Here is a 21836-nt window from a genome sequence, read left to right as displayed (position 1 = left end):
CTCAGGGCGGGACAGCCCCTGGCAGTGCCGCCACCGCAGCCGCCCGGCGATCTCCAAGCGCTGCTCAGCTCGGCCCCGGGCCAGGAGGGGAGGGTCCGGCCTTGCCCCGCAGGCGGTCACTGGCGGCTTCCCCGGCCTCCGCGCCATGCCGCGGGCCGTGTGAGCGGCTGCAGGCTCCGGAGCCGGCAGGTGCCCGCGGGCGCGCCAGGCCGGGTTGGGGAGGGGCGCCGCACTCGCCATGTTGCGAGGGCCCCGGGTCCTGGTTCCGGCTGCTGGGCAGCTCCCAAAGGGGGTGCCCGCGATGAGCCCCACCGAGCCGTGGCCGTCTGGCCTCAGCAGCCCCCAGCTCTGCCCGGCCACCACCACCTACTACACCACGCTGTACCCGCAGACAGTGCCTCCCGCAGCGGCGCCGGGCATCTGCCTCGACGCCACTCCCCACGGACCGGAGAGCCAAGCTGTGCGATGCGTGCCGGCAGGCCGGCTGCCGGTAATGCTGGGAACCTCTACTGCATCCCCTTGTGCTTTTCTGGGTATGGGAAAGGAGGGAGGGGCGCCTGAATCCCAGTTTGAATGAAGCAGGTAGAGTTTTGAGGAGGGGGGAAATGAGAATGACCCATTGCCCCCAATATCTGAGTAGAAGACCCCTTCATTTTCAAACTTTGGATGAAATAATCTCATCCACTTTGGAATGGACTAGAAGGAGCACTGGACTGTGTTCCTGGATGTGACCTTGGGGAAGTCCATGTAGCCAAACTGCGGCATTCATTCATTCCTTCATTGTTTGGCCCAGAAACCAGTACTGGGCACCTGCTATTGTCCAGGCACAGGGATGGGCCTGGGGATACTGTGGGACTTTAAGACAGAGGGAGGGGTCTAGTGGGTCTCTCAGGTCCAGTCTGGCTTGGACAGACTCCAAATTGCCCATCTAGCCAACTCCTTCCCGAGTATCTGTCCCCAGGTCCTTCCCAGGCCCAGTCTTCCTTCCCAGACAGCCAGTAGCAGATACAAGTGTGGGCAGCCCCCTGGGATTCTGTTCAGATTGACTATCCCCACCTCAAGCCCCCAGGCCTGTTGCCAGAGAGGGCCCAAAGTGTGGTGGCACCAGGCTGCCTACCTTGGCACAGGGTGTGTTTTGTGGGAGTGGAATTCCGGGAGCCTGTGTGAATCGAAACAACTTTAGGGTGGGGGTGGAGTGGGAAAAGCCCTGGGGGATCGGGGAACCTGGTTTCTGGTCCTGACTCTGCCACTAATTTACTGTGTATCCTTGGATAATACTTGGCCCCAGACTGGGCCTCAGTTTCCTCTTCTTGAAAATGCATGTGTGCAGGCGGTGGCTGTGGGGCTAGCTAATCTTGGTCACTTCCAGGTCCAGGTCTTTGGTTTTGGAAACAGGCTTCAGGCTCCAGGGAGGGGAGATGGGGATGTTGTTGATTTGCTTAGTTGTGGGTGTGGTGAATAAGTTTGGGTGCATGGATAAGATCACCCCCCTCCCGCCACCCCAGAGGCATCTGGTGGGACCTGTGCCAGTCAGCAAGCACGGATCCTCAGGCAGAGCCCCCACGCCCTGCCACTGGAATCAGGTTTTGCCCATGTTGAAAGCCTTAACCTTCCCAGAGGCCCTTCCTGCACATTATTTCCAACTAGGTGGGCAACAGGCAGGAGTGCTGTTATCCCCATTTTACAGGTCAAGCAGTTGAGGATAACTGGGACTGGGTATCTTGTGTTCAGCATTTTAAAGCCAAAAATATGTTTGTAGCCTGTGAAGTAGACAGCACTAGTAGCTCCATGTTACAGGAGGAAGCGGGCTCAGGGAAGGTATGCAACCTAAGGTCAGACAGGAAGATGGGATGGAGTGACCCTCCCCCCAAGGCAAGTAATCAGTAGTCTCTTCTCTAGGCAGCTTTGACTTTCCCCAATACCGCCTGACTTAGGAGCTGGGTTGCCCTAGGGAAGAGGGCTTGGGTGGCAGGCCCAATCTCTCCTCTGGCCAGCTGCTTTCAGACATGAAGTTTCGGTGACAGCTGTGGTTTTGAACTGCCTTGAACTCTCCCAAAGGAGCCCAAGTGCATTTGTCCATACCTCCCTCCCAGAGGGGCTCAGTGATCTTAGCAAGAATGGCTCTCTTTTACTGAACGCCTCTCGTGTGCCAGGCACTGCTTGGCACTCTTCACATTCATTATCTTGGTCCAGATGCCCAGGATGAGGCATCTTGCAGATGAGGAAACTGAGTAGACAAGTAAAGTCACTTGCCCGGGTCACAAGCCAAGAAGTAGGGGAATCTCCCTGTACTAGACCACCCTAAAGATCTGCCAGGCTCAGAGCTCCCTTTCCTGTCAGTCCCCCAGATTCCCAGGGCCCAGCCCCGTGGGCAGACCTGCCCTCTGCTTACTCATTTTATAAGGGTGTGACCTGGAGCAGCCCCAACCCAACCCTGGGTGTGGCTGCTTGCTTTGTGGCCAGGCTGCAAAGTGCAGGGTGAGCAGGATTTGTTGGGGAGCTACTGTTTAAAGGTACCTCAGGCACTGTCCAGGGATGGCAACCAAGTTCAATGGCAGAATGAAGGCCAGAACCCAGGCCTCCTCTCTCCCTGTCCAGTGCTCTTTCCAGCACCCTCTGGAGAAGGCTCAGGGGATGCGGTTTTGTTGAGTCCCTACTCTGGCCAGGCACATAGCATTATTCTGTTTCATCCTGGCAAGAACCTGCAAAGATAGTGGGATTCAGCATTCATTCTCCTTTCCTTTTAATTTGTCTATATTCTCCAAATTTCTTATGAGAACCAGGAAAGAAAATAAACGTTTTAATGAACAACTCTATGAGGTAGGTCAGATGAGGAAATGTAGGGTCAGAATCCCAGATCTGAAAGTGATGCTCACTTCTTATGTTTGCTCCTGCCCCCACCATCTAGCTTGAGGCTTAGGAGAGACCTGATCCACTCTTTGGGTGACCCTGGGCAAGTCACTTCCCCTTCTCCGAGCCTCAGGTTCCTCACTTTGCTGCCTGTAAGGGGGTTGTGCCTGGGGAGCTCTGACCCACCCCCCTCCTGGGACTGCCTGAGGCAGGAGCTGTGCTCTTCTCCCGAGGGCTTGGCAGGGTGGGCCTGAATCCTAACCAGACCTTTGAGATCCAGCCAAAGGGGCTGCCTAGAGGGTCCAGGTTAGAGCCACCCAGCCTCTGGGTGTGGCCACAGAGCTTTGCTCTCCTTGGCCCATCACTGTCTCTTTTCTGCTTACCCTTGAACTTCCCCTGTGCTGGCAGCTCCCCTGCAGAAGCACTGGCTGTGGGCTGCAGTCTCACTGAATCCTCAGCAGAGGTGGAGAGGATCGTAACCATTTTACAGGTGGCTCAAGAGGTCAGCTGACTTCCCAGCTAAGAAGGGGGGATGCCTGGATGTGAACTCAGGCCGGTCTGACTCCAAGGCCTGTGCTCAGCCTCTCGGTGATGCTTATCCTCCTGGGCTTGTCCTCTGCCACCTCAGTTCTGCAGGCTCAGCCAATCCATAGGCCGACTTTCCTCTGGGCAGTGCCCAAAGGTGTCAGGGAGGCATCTTTGGGGGCAAACTTTGCTGCCTTGGGACCCTGGGAGCAAAGGATAAGGGTGAGGGAGAGAGAAAAGGGAGAGGGCTGTGTGTATGTATATGTGTAGTGATGGGGGCAGGTGGGCACATTCAGGCCTTGGCCTCAGTTCCAGCAAATCCTGGGGAAATGTGTGTGTGGGACAGAGCTGAGGCAGCCTGCTTTGTGGCTTTGGAGTCAGACAGACCTGGGCGCAAATCCTGGCTCTGCCCTTTGTGTGACCTTGGGCATGCTGCTTAACCTCCCTGAGTCTCCACTCTTGTGTGCCAAGAGAGATTGCCAATGCTGACATTGCAGGACTGTTATGTGATAGGCCCAGCATGGGTATTCCGTTCAAGGTCCTTCCCAGGTAATGAGGTTCTTCCTGGTGTGTTCTGGTGGGGGAGGTGGGTGTGGCTGGGGAGACTCTGGGCTGCCCCACCTCGGCATCAGGTGGAACTCCCTTCCTCTCCTTGCCCTTGGCGTTCCTTCTGAGGGCTGGATGAAGAACACTGGGATGGACACCCCTGATCAGGATTGATAAAGGCCTTGGAGCTCACCAAGCCTCAGTTACTTTAGCTGCACCATGGGGATCAGTGGTGTTGGGAAGATTCAGTGAGGTGATGAATGTTGCGGCATGGCTCAGGGCATCTGGAAGGTCTCAGCAAGTGACTGGGCCTTTTTTAGTGACAGATCCCTAGATTCTAGGATTTTACCAGCTGGGAGGACAGAAAAGGAATATTGAAGAGAGACTTCTAGAGGAATGAGCAGGAAGGTGTTTGGATCTGTCTGGGTCTGGGTAGGGGTAGAGGAGAGGAGTGTTATATTCAGGATCCTCAAGTCGCTCCAGGAAGACTTCCTGGAGGAGGGCAGGAGTGGAGGGAGGGGAATTGACAGCAGGAAGAGCTGTCACCAACCCTCACACCTGTCAGCCCAGCTGTGCTAAGCAGCGGTTAGAAGTCTCAGCCCTGCCGAGCATGACCTCACCACCAAGTGTCAAAATAGGCCTCTCTGTCCAAGTCAGGGTAGGGGTGTCTGGGGGGACTGGGGGATGGGGGAGGGAAGGAAATGGGTTCAATGACCTCCAGAAGGGTGTATCCAGGAGGAGCTGAGATTGGATTTTAGGAAAGGGACTCTGCATTTCCTGAGTACCTATTGTGTGCTGAGCCACAGGCTGAGACATTACGACCTTGAATCCTAACAGTAGCCCTTTGAGGTAGGTATTTTCTGCCCCATTTTACAGAAGAGGAAACTGAGGCTCCTAGATGTGAAGCATTTCCCCAGGTCCCATGGTGAGCTTGCGTAGGAGCTGGAGACCCAAGCCCAGGTCTCTGACCTGTGACCCAGTGCCCCGGCCCGGCCCCGCCCTAACCGTGAGAGAGGCCCTTTCCGGGCCAGTGCAGCTCTCAGCCTAATTGGGGCCGGGTGGCGATGGGTGGAGAGGAGCAGATGGGTCTGTGGTTTGATTTCCCCAGCAGGTGTTTCCCAAGCTTGGCGGGAACAGGGAGGGGGAGGGTAAGAGGGGCCTCAGCTGCTTGTCCTTAAGACACAGGGGAAGGATTCATTGTCTGCCCCTCTCAGCATAGAAAGAATGGCAAATGGAGTCTATTCAGGAGGCCCTGGGGCCCTTGAGCTGGAGCCCAAACATGGGGGTGGGGGATGTTTGCACTGCTTCTCAATGTGGGCACCTCCCTGGGGTGTGGCACTGAGCCAGGAAGTCCCCTGAGTCTGGGTGGATGCCTGGCCCCACCCTGATAAGGGCCAGCTGTGGGGCTGTGATGGGCACTGGGTCTGGCAGGCCAGCTGCTTGTGTGGGGAGCCTTTCTCCAGACTGATGTGGCTTAGGCCCCGCCCACTGCTTCCTCTCTGCATCCTCCTGTAGGCTGGGGGTGGGGAGCCTGTCTTTAAGGAACCCTGAGCCTTTGGCCAGAATGGCTTTGGTAGAGTCTCAAGTGCCTGGGCCTCAGATGACGTTTTTGTTTTTTGAGACAGTCTCATTCTGTTGCCCAGGCTGGAGTGCAGGGGCACCATCGTAGCTCACTGTAACCTCAAGCCCCTAGGCTCAAGTGATCTTCCCACCTCAGCCTCCTGAGGCATAAGCCACCACACCCGGCCCAAGGATGGGAGTTTTATTTGCCCCTCAGAAAACAGGACTTCCTCCCCTGGAAAGCTCACTTCTCAGGTCACTGATATTTCCTTATCAAGTACAGCAGTGTTGCACCAGGTCTGGTAGTCAACTGAAGCACAGGTGGCTGCCCGTGGCCTCTGTGTTTTGGTCCCCAGGTCAGGGAAAGGCTAAAAGAATGGTTCTCAAACTCTGCCTCTCTCTCCCCGCTCTCTCCAAGGCCAAAAGGAAGCTGGACCTAGAAGGGATCGGGAGGCCTGCAGTCCCTGAATTCCGAACTCCCAAGGGGAAGTGCATCAGAATGGATGGCCTCCCTAGCCCCAAAAGTAAGCGGTGCTGATGGCGCATCTGGGGGCGGGGGGCAGGGCAGGCGCAGAGGGCAGTAGCCCTGCCCAAGCCGTCAGGAGTAATATTTGTGTCACTTTCTGGTTTACATGCTTACTGGGTATCCTCTCACTTGATCCTGCCCGGTAGGTAGGACTGTCGCCCTTTTACTGATGAGGCAATTTAAGACTCAGCCCGAGTTGCCCAGTCACACAGCTAGCAAGTAGAATCAGGCACTACTTACTAACACGTACGTCCGGCACTGCTACCATGCCATACACTGCTCTCGTGATCTCAACGTGAAGACCAGAGTTCTGTTTGGGAGCTTACTAGTTTTAAAAAGCTTTCACATTTTAGTTCAATGTGAACTTTTGTAAAAGAGAAAATCCAGATCAGAGGAGCAGGGGCTAACCAGGGTCTTTCTCCCACATGCAGACAGAGCTAAATAAGTGATTTAAAGGGAAGCAAATCCTGGGTTAATCCAGCCTGTGCCACCTCAGAGGTGTTTAAGATCCAGAAGCTGCCCAGGTGGTGCCTCTTCATATTTCCAGTCACTGTCCTGCTTAGGGCGGGAGTGTAATCAGCTGTGTTTGGGAGGAGCACTAGTTTTGGGGGTTGGAGACAATGAAGAAGGCTCTGCCCTGACCGGACTGTTCACACCTGTGAACCTTAGTTGTCTCATCTGTAAAAGGAGACACAGCTAGTTTAGGAATGGCAAAGAAGTTTCTTTTCCATTTGATTGGTAGAGGCCACGCAGATCACTTTATTGAAGGATCCTCAGGTTCATGATGGCTTGTGAAAAAAAGTACACCAATCGATTAGTAATGTCTGCCATGGGTGCAAAACCTGACAAAGCAGTATGCCAAATGCTCGCCATCTATGTGTTAAGGGATTCTAAAGTCCCCTTCCAGAGGAATCTGAGACTCTCTAAAACTGAGGTTCCAGAACTATTTGGCCACTAAATTGCTATATGACTTGGAAGTCACATGATTGCAAAAGTCTCCTTGTGGTTTAAGATGCTGCAGCTGAGGCCGGGCGCGGTGGCTCACGCCTGTAATCCTAGCACTCTGGGAGGCCGAGGCGGGTGGATTGCTCAAGGTCAGGAGTTCGAGACCAGCCTGAGCGAGACCCCGTCTCTACTAAAAATGGAAAGACATTATATGGACAACTAAAAATCTATATAGAAAAAATTAGCCGGGCATAGTGGCGCATGCCTGTAGTCCCAGCTACTCGGGAGGCTGAGGCAGTAGGATCGCTTAAGCCGAGGAGTCTGAGGTTGCTGTGAGCTAAGCTGACGCCACGGCACTCACTCTAGCCTGGGCAACAAAGTGAGACTCTGTCTCAACAAAAAAAAAAAAAAAAAAAAAAAAAAAAAAAAAAAAGATGCTGCAGCTGAGATGAGGTCTTGCAACATCGACCTCATTGAGAAAGGGAGCTTTTTCATGAACCTACCCTGCTGGACTGATGCTTCTCAGATAATCACTGGGCTAAACATGAAAAAGCAAGTGTGTGTCTATAAGTGTTCTTGAATCCAGGCTCGTCATTCTCTCCCCACCCTCATTCCAAATTCCTGACGTATAACTAGCAGGATAGGATAATGGTTAAGAAAGAAGACTCTGGAGCCAAACTGCCTGGATTTGAAATCCCAGCTTTGCCATTTTCTAATTGAATGAGCTGAGCAAGTTACACCTGTCTGTGCCTCAGTATTCTCATCTATAAAATGGGGATGGTTGTATACCATCTTTAACGCAGGGTGTTAAGTTTGTTAGTGTATGGAAAACATTAGAACAGTGACCTGCACACAGTAAGCAGTTATAGTTGTGGGTGGTGGTGTGGCTGCCCTAAGCTGTGGTGGAGAGGTGCTCTGAAGCAGGAGTCAGGACGCTGGGCTTCCGGTTCTGACACTGTCCCCTGGCTGTGAGACCTTAAGCAAGTCACCTTGCCTCTTAGGTATCAGGCTCCCTGCACAATGGTGGTGACCTACACCTGCCTCACAGTTCTGTAAACTGGAAAGTGGGTGGTGAAGGGCAGTGAAGAGTGGTACTTAGTGGGTCCAGGTCAGTGGAAGAAGTCCCTGAGCTGTGACTGGGCCCCTTTCTTCCTCAGCCCCCAAGTCTCCTGGGGAGAAGACGCGGTATGACACGTCGCTGGGGCTGCTCACCAAGAAGTTCATTTACCTCCTGAGTGAGTCCGAGGACGGGGTCCTGGACCTGAACTGGGCGGCCGAGGTGCTGGATGTGCAGAAGCGGCGCATCTACGACATCACCAACGTGCTGGAGGGCATCCAGCTCATCCGCAAGAAGTCCAAGAACAACATCCAGTGGGTGTGAGTGCCTGGGCGGGCCTGTGGCCCCGTCCAATGGGTGCTTTGCTGTGGGCGGGGCCAGGGGCAATAGCCAGTGGGTGTGAGTGTCAGGGGTGGGGCTGAGAGCGAAGACATCCAGTAGGCTTATGTGCTGGGAGCGCAGCCGATGTATTTTCTGGAGGGTGGAGGAGGGGGTGGAAGAGCGGGTGTACCTGCTGGAGTAATGGTGGGTTGGAGAGAGGGTGGAGAAAGATTTCTAGGAGATGTAAAGGCCTAAGAGTACCCCAGATTCTTCCTCCTGAGTCAGGGATCCCAAGATTCCCTCTTTTAGCTTAGGAAAGTCCCCTGAGAGCTAAGTAGGAGTAACCCGGACTCTTTCCAGCTCTGAGATACAGTACTCCAGCCTCCTCTCCCCACTTCTGCAAGGTCTTAAACAGCAGACCTGCAGCCCCTGGCTTGGTTCCTAAGAGAATGCAGGCAGGGGAGTCAGGACTGAGATCACCCCAGTTCCCTCCTATCTAGGGGAGGTTGGGGCATAGGGATAGACAGAGTTGAGAGCCCCCCAGAAGTGGGGTTCAGGCCTTGTTTCTTCTCCCTAGCCCTACCCCCAAACCTCAAGTTCCAAGCCCTGGCAGTTCCCCAGGAGCTAAGCATGACCACCGATTTGCATGACCCCGGGGGGCGGGGGGGGGCACCCTCACAGACCATTTTAAGGGCCTCCTCCTGGAGTCTCACCCACAGCATTTGTTCAGCTCTACACAGCAGCCCTGGGGTTGGGGTTGCTGGATGTGGACTGAGACTGACACTGGAGGGGCTTGCTTCTCTGTTCCCAGAGGCAGGGGAATATTCGAAGACCCCACTCGACCCGGGAAGCAGCAACAGCTGGGGCAGGAGCTGAAGGAGCTGATGAGCACGGAGCAGGCCTTGGACCAGCTCATCCAGAGCTGCTCCCTGAACTTCAAGCACCTGACTGAGGACAACGCCAATAAGAGATATCCTCCTTGGCGGGGGCAGGGGGTCTGGGAGCCAGGGGCCTGTTGTTTGTTTATGTCCATCCTGAGTTGACGCAGTACTTCCCTGTAGGGACTAACTCACACTCAGGGTTTGGCACCTCTGTTTCTTCCTTCCTCAGTGGGTTTTCCTCTCAAGTCTATTTAAGTTACATTCTACTTAAAAATGAGCCAAGTACGTGTCTTTAAATCTGGAAAATGGAGAAAAAAGAAACAATGAGCTACCACCTTAAGACACAGGGTGTGTGTCGCTTAAATACAGTTGTGTGCCCGCTGAACATAACATTTTTATCCTGCCTTTCTCCACTTAGTATATTACCATAGACATTTTTCTATTACTACCTATCTTTCCTAACCACTTGGTTGACCACATGAAATTGCTGATATTTGACCACGTTTTACCTACAAATAAGCAATTTCATATGGTTCAACCTCATATTTAATGGTTTGAGGCTGTCCTATTCAGGCTGTACGCTGGTTTGTTGATAAGGCCTAGAATGGTTATTTAGATCAAGATAACGCTTTTATAGGCAGCATAGAGATGACTATCTTTGCATATAGAACATTTTCACCTATCTTTACTTACTTTCCTAGTTTGAATTCCTAGGATTGAAATGATGAGGCCAACGAGCATGGACTTTACTAAGGCTCTTTTGTACATTTTCCTAAATGGTTTCATGTCTAATTGGGTTTTGGATTTGACCTTGTATTTTTGGAAAGATGCTAGGCCTTGTCAGAAATATAAAGAAATAAAACATCTTTCTGCCTTCTTAGAGCTGATGATCTAGTTTGAGAGATGAAGCCTTTACATAAAAAGCTTATAGAAGGCAGCATTTTTTTTTAATGATTTATACCTCCATTTGCTTTCTGAAGGGATCCAAGGTTAGTTTATATTAAAAGAACAGGTTACAGATGCCAGTTACGTCTAAGATGCACAAGGAGTGAGGAATTGATGTTCAGAGGCTTAGGAGAGGTGGTGAAGGCCACGCCTGGCAGGCTGGGGGTTTGAATTCTGACCAGACAGTCCCTTTTCTTGACTCTCCTGCTCCTACACTGGCCTACGTGACTTACCAGGACATCCGTGCTGTTGGCAACTTCAAGGAGCAAACAGTGATTGCTGTCAAGGCTCCTCCGCAGACCAGACTGGAAGTGCCCGACAAGCCTGAGGTGAGAGGGGAAGTATTTGGTGAAAAGCAGGCTTGGGAGGATCCCTGGGCAGCTCTGCAGACTCTGTTCCTGGCCTTGCCCAGCCCCAAGCTTCCTGGGTCCATTCTGGTGTCCCTGGCAATATTGGTGGCCTTCAAACTTGGGCAGAAATGGCAGAAACAGGAAAAGGCAATGGAGACTGAGTACTGGCCTGAGAAAATCTCTGTTCTTGGTTTCCTTCTGCATCCCACCAACCCTGGGTTCCTGTGCACATGCAAACATGTGCCCACACACAATGATGTCAGTACCCACACAAGCCTTTCATGCTGACCATGCTCTCCCGATTGAAGTTCAAAATTCTTTTTTGTTTTTTCTTTTTTTTTTTTTTTGAGACGGAGTCTCGCTCTGTTGCCCGGGCTAGAGTGCCGTGGCATCAGCCTAGCTCACAGCAACCTCAAACTCCCAGGTTCAGCAATCCTTCTGCCTCAGCCTCCTGAGTAGCTGGGACTACAGGCGTGTGCCACCATGCCCGGCTAATTCTTTTCTACATATATATTTTTAGCTGTCCAGATCATTGCTTTCTATTTTTAGTAGAGACAGGGTCTAGCTCTTGCTCAGGCTGGTCTCGAACTTCTGACCGCGAGCGATCCTCCCGCCTCGGCCTCCCAGAGTGCTAGGATTACAGGCGTGAGCCACCGCGCCCGGCCTGAAGTTCAAAATTCTTAACACTTCCTATAAGACCTGTGGTGCTCTGACCCCAGCTGACCTTAACAACCTCCTCTTCCATGCTGTCCCATGCCCCATGCCAACACTGACCTGTCTGCAGTCTCCCCATCACACTAAGCTCATTCCTTGTGCAAGACCTTCATACATGCTGTTCCTCCAGCTAAAATGCTCTTCTCTCTCTCTCTGCCTGGTTTACTGCTATTCATCCTACAGGTCTCAACTTGAATGTCACTTTCTCAAGAAAGCCTTCCCTGATCACCCCTAGACTTCTTAACTACCTGTGCTTTTCCACCACTGATTTCCATTTGCTGGGATATGTTTGGTATGGTTACACAATTATATGATTTATTACAGTGTAAGCTTCACAGGAGAATGTTCTGCTCACCTTGTATCCCCAGCCCAGGGCCTGGCACATCATAAGGGCTTAAGAAATAATTTGTTTAAAGCAGGAACTGGGGCTGTGGAGATAATTAAGGCCCTCCCTTCCTTGGAGGAGTTCAGGATCTAGAGGAAAAAAGACTCAAGCAAACAGTGATGTTACCATTTACAGGCTGAAGATGTGCTCCAAGAGCACAGAGAAAGAATAGTTAGAGGCGGCAACCCAGATGGTGACAGTTAAACTGGGTCTTAAAGAATGAATAGGATTTTTGCTAGGTGTAGTACTGCACGCGCACAGGTGTGTGCCGGGATGGCATGTGTATAGTCAGTTATGGCTTAAATTGTAGGTATGCGGTAGGGAAGAGGCAGGGGTGGGAAGGCCAAGTATCAGGACTCTTGGTTACAAGTAGAAAGCCAAGTCCATCTGGCTTAAGGGGTGGTGGGAACCAAGTGACAAGTCCCAGGGGCGGGGGTGGGGGACAGATTTGGAGATTGGAGGCGCGGCTGGATGTAGGTGCTTGAACTGTGACTTCAGGTCTATCTCACACTCTCCATCTCACTCTACTTTCCTCTGTGCTGACTCTGTTCCCAGGTGAGCTCTCCCCTTGCAGTGACAGAGTTAGGTTTATGATACCAGCTCAACAACCCCAGTGGGAAGGAGCTTCCCTTTCCGACAAGTCCAGCAAAAGTCCTGGGCCTAATGCTGGTTGGATCAACCTGAGCCATGTGCCACCCTGAACCACTCACGTCACTCTGACTCTGCCAGCTGCATCACAAGTTACCTGCAGGAGTTGGGGAAGGGTGCTGCCCCACAAAACTACATGACTTGGGAGCGGGGGAGGAGTGATTTCCCAAAGGAACATCAAGGTGTTCTCCCTAAAAGAAGGGGACATGGGGCCAGACAGCAGCAATAGCGGAGTCCACCGCAGGCCAGCTGGAGCAGGCCCGTGCCCAGTTCAGGGGTTGAGCTTGTGCACCTGGACAGCAGCAGCCGCCTGTGTCCATCCATACACACCAACCCACAGGGAAGTGTCCAGCTGCCCAGAGCCATGACCTGGCTTCTCTTCCTCCTCCAGGAGAACCTGCAGATATATCTCAAGAGCACCCAAGGGCCCATTGAAGTCTACCTGTGCCCAGAGGAGGTACAGGAGCCGGACAGTCCTGCCAAGGAGCCTCTCCCCTCCACATCCGCCCTCAGCCCCAGCCCAGACTCCGCCCAGCCCAGCAGCAGCACCCATGCTGAGATCACGGAACCCGCAGTATCCTCAGGTAGGGCCGCCTGTCCAGAGGGACAGGAGGTGGGGAGAGCCATTGGCCTTAGTTTTCTCTTCCACATCAACATTTATTGGATACCTACTGTCTACCCAGCATCCGGGGGTACATTCATCCTGCCCACATGTGTGCATCGCACTTCATGCTTTATAAAGCCTCGCTGGGGAGGCTGGTGCTGCTCTGGGGCAGAGCAGGGCCTGGACTGGAATCCCAGCTCTTCCACTTACCAGCTATGGGACCTCGGACAAGGACTTCACCTCTCTTTGCTTCAATTTCCTCATCTATACGATGGATAGAGTAATTATCAGCACCTAACTCATAGGTAGTGAAGATTGATGAGTTAACATGGATAAAGCACTGGGAACAGTGCCTGGCAGTAACTGGTGGCTGCTATTGTCACTATTACTGCCATGGCCGTGATACTGCTACTTCTGGAACAACTGCTCAGCAAAGCACCTGGCACTCAGTAAACCTTCGGTAAACGGAAACTATATGTTTTTTGAGGAGGGCTCAAAACTTTCTTAGGATATATATAATAACTAAGGTTTTTTGAACCACGACCGTGTACCAAGTACATCCATGATCACATGACTCCTCACAGCAATTCTTGAGGTAGGTCTTACTACTCCCAGTTGAGAGATGAATAACTGAGGCACAGAGGTGATGTCACTTGCCAAGTCTCCCAGCTGGGAGCAGCAGAGCCGTGTCTTGAACCTTGGTCTACCTGCTCCTAGCCCAGTGCTCTCTCCACAGGGCACCGAACAAATCAAGGAAGGGCTCCTGGCTGGGCGATGGTTGGTGCAGCTCAAAGCTGGCCACACCTGACCGGAAGCAGTGCGGGGGAGTTGCCAGGGAGCCAAGAGGCAGAAGCCCTTGAGAGCTTCCCAAGGAGGGTAGGAGTCCAGAAGGAGAGGAAAGGAAGCCTGTAAGGGCGCCTCCTCCAGAAGGGTTTTTGCCGTGTGCTGGAATCACACGTTGGGTTAGACTAACAGGATTCTCCAAGGCCGGGTAGGCCTGTGGTTGCACTTCGTGTTTTCTTAGCAGCAGAATTGCTTTAAGTAGAACCCTGGCATCTAAACAAAGGCAGAGCTAAAACTGGTTGGATGGAAGAGGCTTGGTGGGGGGTTCTGCAGAACACCGGCTGGATTCTATTTCTTTAACTCAAAGTTGACAAACTATTACCCGCAGGCCAAATCTGACCTGTTTTTATATGGCCCATGAGCTAAGAATGGTTTTTACATTTTTAAGGAGTTGTTCAGGGAAAGAAAAAGAAGGCAACTGTGTGACAGAGACAAGTGTCCCATAAAGCTTAAAACACTGTCCAGCCCTTTACAGAAGCTTGCTGACCCCTAATCTAATGCAATCCTTCTATTTACACATGAATAAACTGAGGCCCAGAGAGGGCAAGTGGCTTCCCTAAGGTCACACAGCAAGTTGATGGCAGGGCCGGGATGAGAGCCCAGACTCCCATCTCTTTTCTAGTGACTTCTGTGTCTTTTGGCTTCATCCAGAGACCAGGGCTTCTCCCTGTGCCAGCCATCTGTGCCTCTGGGCACCTCCCCGGTGCCTATCTCCCATCCCAGACCTGTGCCCCACCCTCTTGCCCCTCCTCCTCCTGCTCTGCCCCCTCACTGAACTGTCAACATGTACACTGCTCTCCAAAGTTAGAACCACTTTCACTTCAGCTGTGCTGTCCTCTGAGACCTTGGGCAGAGGTGGCTGACCCACAGCGAAAGCAAGGGCGAAGTTTTTACCTCCGTTCTGCAGATCAAGAGCCTGAGGCCCAGAGAGAGTAGAGGCTCCCAGAGCAGTCAGTGGGGCCAGCCCAGAAGCCAGCTCTCGTGCCATGGCTGCCCCCTCCATGCTTGCCACATGGCCTCATAGTGTCATCCCTGCTGAAGGGGGGAGGGGGGAGTTTTCCTGAAAGTATACACACACGTTCCATGTTCTGGCCTGAAGCCGAGCCATTCTGAGGTCTGAGTGCCAGAGGCCAGGCCCGCAGAGGAGGCCACTGCTGTCTTGGGGCCTGGGTTCTGGCATCACCAGGGGAATTGCTAACCCTTTGCGGCCTTAGTTTTCTTCATCTGTAATGGAAGGGGTTTGAATAAGGGTCACCTCTAACGTCCCTCTAGGCTCTGACATTCTGAGGTAGCTGATGGCACAGGATTTGAAGTTGGGAGGCTTAGGGTTCAAGCCTGTACCTCACCTCTTAGTGACTTGGTGACTGTGGACAAGTCACTTTAACCTCTCTGAGCCTCAGGTCCCACATCTCTAAAATGGGTACACTTAAGATTTTCCCATGCATGTTGAGTGGGTTACAGGAGCTAATACAGCATGAACGTAATTTTTTAAAAAAAAGTTTATGTGAACGGAGCGCCTACTGTGCCAGGTGTGATGTGGGTTTTGGAAATACAGAAATTGTAACAGCCACTCAGAGGGTGGTGGAGAGACAGACACTGCAAAAGGTGATTCTATTCTGGACGTGATCACTGGCGGGAGAGAGACCTGTAGCGGTTATTTCCACGTGTGTTTTATCAGTTACTGCTTCCAGCAGCTCAGCCAGGTGGATCCTTTTCCTTCATGAGAAAACCGAGGCACCAGGTTCTACAGCAGCTGAGAGGTGGGGCCGGGCTCTGCCCACGTCCTCCTCGCTCCCACGCCAGGTCTTTTACTGTAACACCAGCAACGTGCCAAACAAACGTTAGATTTTTTTTTCATTCAAATATGTTTAATTGACTTCTTTGTGCCTCAGTGTCCTCATCTGCAAATAAGGGTAATAGCATCGTCTCCCTCAGGGCTGCTTGAGTATCCGAGGAGGATGAACGTGCCTCCCCTGCTCTGCTTTGGCCCGTGGTAAATGGGGGCAGTTCATGTTATTAGCAAGAGCAGTGTGCAGACCCAACAGGGTTTCTTGACGTGCACTTACCATGTAATCCTCTCAACAGCCCTTTGAGGTAGGCAAAGTTATCATCTTCCTTTTAGAGGTGAGGAAATGGAGGCACGTAAACATGAAGCCACTTGCCCATGGTTCCACAGCCAGCCTGATCAAGCAGTTACACGGCCCGCAGTCCATCCGGCAGTCTAGCACACCCTGCCCGGCTGGATTTTCAAAACAGTGCTTGAGCCCAGCAAGGTGGTGTGTGCCTGCAGTCCCAGCTACACGGGAGGCTGAGGCAGGGGGATTGCATGAGCCCAGGAGTTCGAGGCTGCAATGAGCTATCATGACACCACTGTACTCCAGCCTGGGTGACAGAGTGAGAGCCCGTCTCTCCAAAATAAATGAATAACAAAAAAAGGCAAAACAATGCTTGATTGGGGCTTAAGGGATGACTCAAATGGTGGCATTCTGAGCATCAGGACATATTTGGCAGGCGATTTCTGGTGCCCCATTCCACGTGCCTGTGTAGGAAAATCAGTGTCTTACCTCTAAGTGGAAATGAGCTTGGAGTGCAGAAGAATGGCTGATGGCCAGCATGGCTGGAAAGTTGACGGTGACCTGTGGGAGGAAGGTGGGAGAGGGGATAGGAAGGTAGGCAGGTGCCAGATCACGCAGGGCTTCTCAACCCTCGTCAGACCTGGATTTTATTCTAAGCCAGTGGGAAGACATGAAGGTTTTTCAGTTGGAGCACAGGCTGCAAGGGGTGACAGTCGAAGCAAAGTGGCAGGTGAGGAGGCTCCTGCAGTGATCCAGGTGAGGGTGGACGGGGCTAGGCCAGGATTGCAGTAGCGGAACCTGAGAAAAATGGGCAGCTTGGAGAATTTACTTGGTTATGGAGATGCCCAAACTTGCTCCTGGATTGGATGCCGGTTGGATGCAGGGGAAATGGCAGAATTATGGATGATTCTTGAGCCTTTGGGCTGAGGCACCTGAGCGGGTGGTAGTTCGTTAACCACAATGGAGGAAGAATAGGGGAGGCATGGGTTTAGGGGAAGACCAGGATTTTGGTTTGGACGTGCTGGGTTCTGATCCACCATAGCCATCCCCATAGAGATGCTACAGGACAGGAGCTCACAGGTGAGAGCCATGCCAGAGGCGTCCACTTGGGAGCAGCATGTCTAGAGAGGGATTTAAAGCCACGGGGCCAGCCGAGATCACCTGGGGAGGAGTACAGCCAGAGGAGAGAAGCATCTGAGGATGGTGCCCGGGGGCCATCAGGGTTTAGAAGCTGGGAAGAGGAGGGGGACCAGTAAAGGAGACCAAGGAGAAGCAGGTAGGTAAGAGGAAAACCAGGAGGCTCTCTGCATCTGAAGCCAAGTGAAAAAGGCATTTCAAGAAAAAGGGCATGCGGCCGGGCGCGGTGGCTCACGCCTGTAATCCTAGCACTCTGGGAGGCCGAGGTGGGCGGATCGTTTGAGCTCAGGAGTTCGAGACCAGCCTGAGCAAGAGCGAGACCCCATCTCTACTAAAAATAGAAAGAAATTATATGGACAGCTAAAAATATATATAGAAAAAATTAGCCGGGCATGGTGGTGCATGCCTGTAGTCCCAGCTACTCGGGAGGCTGAGACAGGAGGATCACTTGAGCTCAGGAGTTTGAGGTTGCTGTGAGCTAGGCTGACGCCACGGCACTCACTCTAGCCTGGGCAACAGAGTGAGACTCTGTCTCAAAAAAAAAAAAAAAAAGAAAAAGGGCATGAAAAACTGTATCATGTGCTGCCGAAAGGTCAAATAAGATGAGGCCAGAGAACTGACCATTGGTTTAGCAGCGTGGGGATCCTTGGTTCAGTGGCACAGTGGGGACGGACCCCAGGCTGGAGTGGGTTGAAGAGTGGGTAGTAATGGGGAGGCAGAGGGCAAGCACAGGCAGCTCCCGAGAAAGTTCACTATGAAAGGAGCAGTAAAAGGCGCCGGTAATTGGCGAGGGTCACGAGGTCAGGTACACTTTTTTTAATTGTGGTAAAATACACACAACACATAATTTACCATCTCAACTCTTTTTAAGTGTATAGTTCAGTGGTATTAAATACATTCATAATGTGCAAACTATCACCACCTTCCATCTCCAGAACTCTTTTCATCTTGTAAAACTGAAACTCTGTCCCCAGGAAACACTAACTCCTCACTCCCCTCCCCCACCGCCCCTGGCAAACACTGTTCCACTTTCTGTCTCTGTGATTTTGACCGTTCTAAGTATCTCATAAAAGTGGAAGCATGCAGTATTTGTCTTTTTCTGTCTGGCTTATTTCACTTAGCTTAGATTCATCCATGTTGTAGCATATGTTAGAATTTCCTTCCTTTTTAAGGCTGAATAATATTCCATTGTATGGATAGAGCACACTTTGCTTATCCATTCATCTGTCGATGGACACCTGGGTGGCTTCCATGTTTTAGCTATTGTGAATAACACTGCTATGAAACATGGGTGTACACATACCTCTTTGAGACCCTGCTTTCAATTCTTGTGGGTAATACACCCAGAAGTAGAATTGCTGAATCATATGGTAATTCTATTTTTAATCTTTTGACGAATTGCCATATTGTTTTCCATAGTGGCTGCACCACTTTACGTTCCTAGCAACGGTGCCCAAGGTTTCCAATTTCTCTACATCTTTGCCAACACTTGTTATTTTCTGGTTTTTTGGTAGTAGCATCCTAGTGGATGTGAGATGGTATCTCATTGTAGTTTTGATTTGCATTTCCCTAATGATTAGTGATGTTGAGCATTTTTTCATGTGCTTATCAGCCATTTGTTTATTTTCTTTGGAGAAATGTATATGCAAGTGTTTTGCCCATTTTTGAATCTGGTTGTTTGTTTTTTTGTTGTTGAATTTTAGAAGTTCTTTATAATATCTGGATATTTAGTCCCTTATCAGAGATGTGATTTAAAAATATTTTCTCACACCCTATGGGTTTTCCTTTTACTCTGTTGATATTTTAAAATTTTTTCGTAAAGTCCAATTTGTCTATTTTTTCTTTTGTTACTTATGCCTTTGGTGTCATATCCAAGAACTCCTTGCCAAATCTAACGTCATGAAGCTTTTGCTCTATGTTTTATTCTAAGAGATTTTTAGTTTCAGCTCCTACATTTGGGTCTTTGATCCATTTTCAATTAATGTTTATGTATGGTGTTGGATAAAGGTCCAACTTCATTCTTTGGCATGTGGATGTCCAGTTTTCCCTGCACCATTTGTTGAAAGGACTGTCTTTTAGGGGAGGATGCTTTTTAAAGACATGGGTTATTAGCGTATGTGTGTGTTGATGAGAATGATCTAGTAGAGTGAGAGAAATGGATGATACAGGAAAAAGAGGAAAGTATTTGAGGGGCAGGGCCTTGAAGGTGAAAAGAGGCGGGGGTGGGTGTAGAAGCTGGAGCTGGATTTTGAGAGCAGGACATCCACCCACTGTAAGAGGAGAGGTGGGAGGGGAGCAGGGAGGATGGGGGAGGTTGCTGGAGTTGGTGCTGGGAAAGGGACGTGTCCCTGTGCCGTTGTGTGGGGCAGGCTGAGGAGAGAGGAGAAGGGCACGCAGTTGTCTGGAGAACGGGAAGTCTGTCCTTGGAAGTCGCGCTGAGGCCCGGCTTCAGCTCCAGCGGGGTTTGGGCACCAGGGCCAGGCATGACCTTCGTCTGTTTGTTTCCAGTGCCAGAGCTGACTCCCCAGCAGGTCCCACCGCCGCCACCACCACCACCACCACTCCCGCCACCACCGCCGTCCCTTGTCCCCTTGGAGGCCACAGACAGCATGCTGGAGCTGCCGCACCCACTCTTGCAGCAGACTGAGGACCAGTTCCTGTCCCCGACCATGACATGCAGCTCCCCTCTGATCTGCTTCTCCCCGCCCTTGGACCAGGATGACTACCTGTGGGGCCTGGACGGGGGCGAGGGCATCAGCGACCTCTTTGACTCCTACGACCTTGGGGACCTGTTGATTAACTGAGTTAATCAACCCCTAGCAGCCCCGCCCCTGTCTCTACCTCCTCAGACCAGACTGGCAGGCCCTCTGCCCGCTCAGGGACATTGGACACCAGGTGCTGTCCTCGGGGCATGGGGTCTCCTCTCCTCTCCCGACTCCCTGCGGACAGACGCTGTCTGGGGGGATGTGGAAGATACAGTGAGGAACGTATCAGGGGTTGGGTCTTGTCCTTCCAACAGAACCTGGGCCTGGGAAGACCCCTCCAGTCTTCTGACCTCTGACCTCTGACCTCTCAGTGAAGGAAGGATGGCAGGTGAGGTGGCCAAGTCCAAGGAATGGCCCTGCTACCTCCTTTTGAGGGGTAATTAGGACCCTTGACTTACCAAGAAGCACTTAATGCCTTTGTATTTATTTTAGATTGAGTTTTGTTTGTCCTCCCTGAGTTTTAGCAGGGAGATTGTTCTAGTTTTTACCAAGACTTGTCCTCAGGCCCGTGGACACCTGTCACTGTTGCCATCCCAGGGCCTCCCCCCAGAGGTGGGGGCAGGTCACCGAGGGCCATCAGCCTGCCTGATGCTAATTATTAATTGCACTTAGGACTTCTGATTCGAGTTAGCGGCAGCTGTGGGCCCTCTGCCCCCTCCCCTGCTCTCGGCTGACGTCGCCCGCTGAGGCGCCAGCCTCTCCCTGGTCTCCTCGTCCCGGAGGTGGTTCCAGGGAGCCAGCCCAGGGCGGCCGGCTTTGAGGCTCCTGTGGAATTTCTTACCTCTCCCTCGCCTTAGAACGTAAAAATGATCCTCCAGGCAGTCGGCGGAGAGGAGGTCCTGAGGAAAACGCAGGCGGATTGTGGAGGCAGCGGCCATGGCTGCCACGGGCACTTTTCCTCAGAATTTTTGCCTCGCCCTGGTCCTGGAGGCAGAGGCAGCTCCGTTACAGAGAAGGGTGAGATTAAAACCAGAAACTTCTGAAAGCCTCCCCCCTGTAGTTGCTGGTATCATTCCCCGCTTCCCTGGGAGGATTTTTTGCCATGTTTGTTGAAGGGGATGATTCTTTAAGGACCTCCCCTTGCCCCCGGCTCTCACTCAGACCCCAAGGACAGAGGTGACCAGGGCTTGGTGGCATGTTTGCTTCTTTTGTCACTAGAACGCTGAAGGGGTGACAGGGAGAGGTCTTCGTGGCAGACCAGCTCTTGGCAGCTAATGGGGAGATGGGCTCCTGTGACCTTGTCAGGCCCGGGGTCCCGAGAAGGTCTGTCAGCTTCACCCTGTCCCCCCAGAGTCTTCAGCATCCCACATTGTCCCTGCAGCCCAGCAGGGCCGGGGGTCGGCTCTTCTCCCACCCAGCCTGGGCTGGGGGTGTGCGAGGCTGAACCAACACTGTGCCTTCTGGGGAGAGGCAGCAGGTGGTGGTCTGAGAGGCCTGCCACCCGCCCTCAGGGACCTAGGTTTCCTCAGGGGCTCAGCTGGGTAGCACTATTTTTTTTTTTTTTTTAAAGTTTATAGCATTAAGTTGGTTTAAGATACGAAGTTGGCTTTGTTGGGTTGCTCCTGAGCTGACTGGTATCTGGAGTTTGTGAGGTGGGCTCGTTTGGGGTGGGGCCCCATGTGAGCTAATGCCCAGCTGGGGATATCTGCTTACCTTCCTGGGCCCCCAGGTTAGCCCCCTCCCGGGGACAGTCAGCAGGTCACAGCTGCCCCCGCTCTGTAAACAGTAGCCCTGTTTTTATACACTTCACAGAAATGCCTTTGGTCTCCCCTCCCCAGATATTCATGGGGGACTCATTAGAAGCCCATGTTGAAGTCCTGGGACCACCTTGGTCCTTGAGTGGGGCCTGGGGGTTCTGCATGGGGTCTTGCTTGGGCGAGTGGGGCTGGAGACGGCCTTGCTGTTCTGAGGTCTCTGGGCTGCCATTTAGCCACGAGCCATCTCTGAAGACGGAGATGGTTGACTCCCCTGCCTTGGGCTCTGTCTGGAGCTTTCTCCTAGAACGAAATTGGAGAAAAGGGAGAAGAGGCCTGCAGGACCCATTGGGGATGAGTTTAATGCTGGTGTCTGGCTGGAATTCAAGCGCATTCCCCAAATGCCCATCCACAGGGCTAGACAGGGGCTGCCCTCAGGCCCACGGCCTATGTCCTGAGCAGCCG

At 52.2% G+C, this 21836-nt stretch overlaps 1 protein-coding gene across 1 annotated transcript; it reads left to right on the top strand.

Moving 5' to 3' along the window:
• The first annotated feature begins 238 nt into the window (after positions 1-238).
• Positions 239-19716, top strand: E2F2 (E2F transcription factor 2). Its single transcript, XM_069477457.1, has 7 exons — positions 239-490; positions 5900-6005; positions 8110-8329; positions 9142-9300; positions 10371-10485; positions 12645-12837; positions 19421-19716. The coding sequence occupies exons 1-7, from the start codon at positions 239-241 to the stop codon at positions 19714-19716; spliced, it is 1341 nt and encodes a 446-aa protein (XP_069333558.1).
• The last annotated feature ends 2120 nt before the right edge of the window (positions 19717-21836 follow it).

Source organism: Eulemur rufifrons, chromosome 8 (assembly GCF_041146395.1).
Source record: "Eulemur rufifrons isolate Redbay chromosome 8, OSU_ERuf_1, whole genome shotgun sequence".
Lineage (NCBI taxonomy): Eukaryota > Metazoa > Chordata > Mammalia > Primates > Lemuridae > Eulemur > Eulemur rufifrons.
The sequence above is the reverse complement of the archived record's forward strand: the minus strand, read 5'-3'. Positions and strand labels throughout refer to the sequence as shown.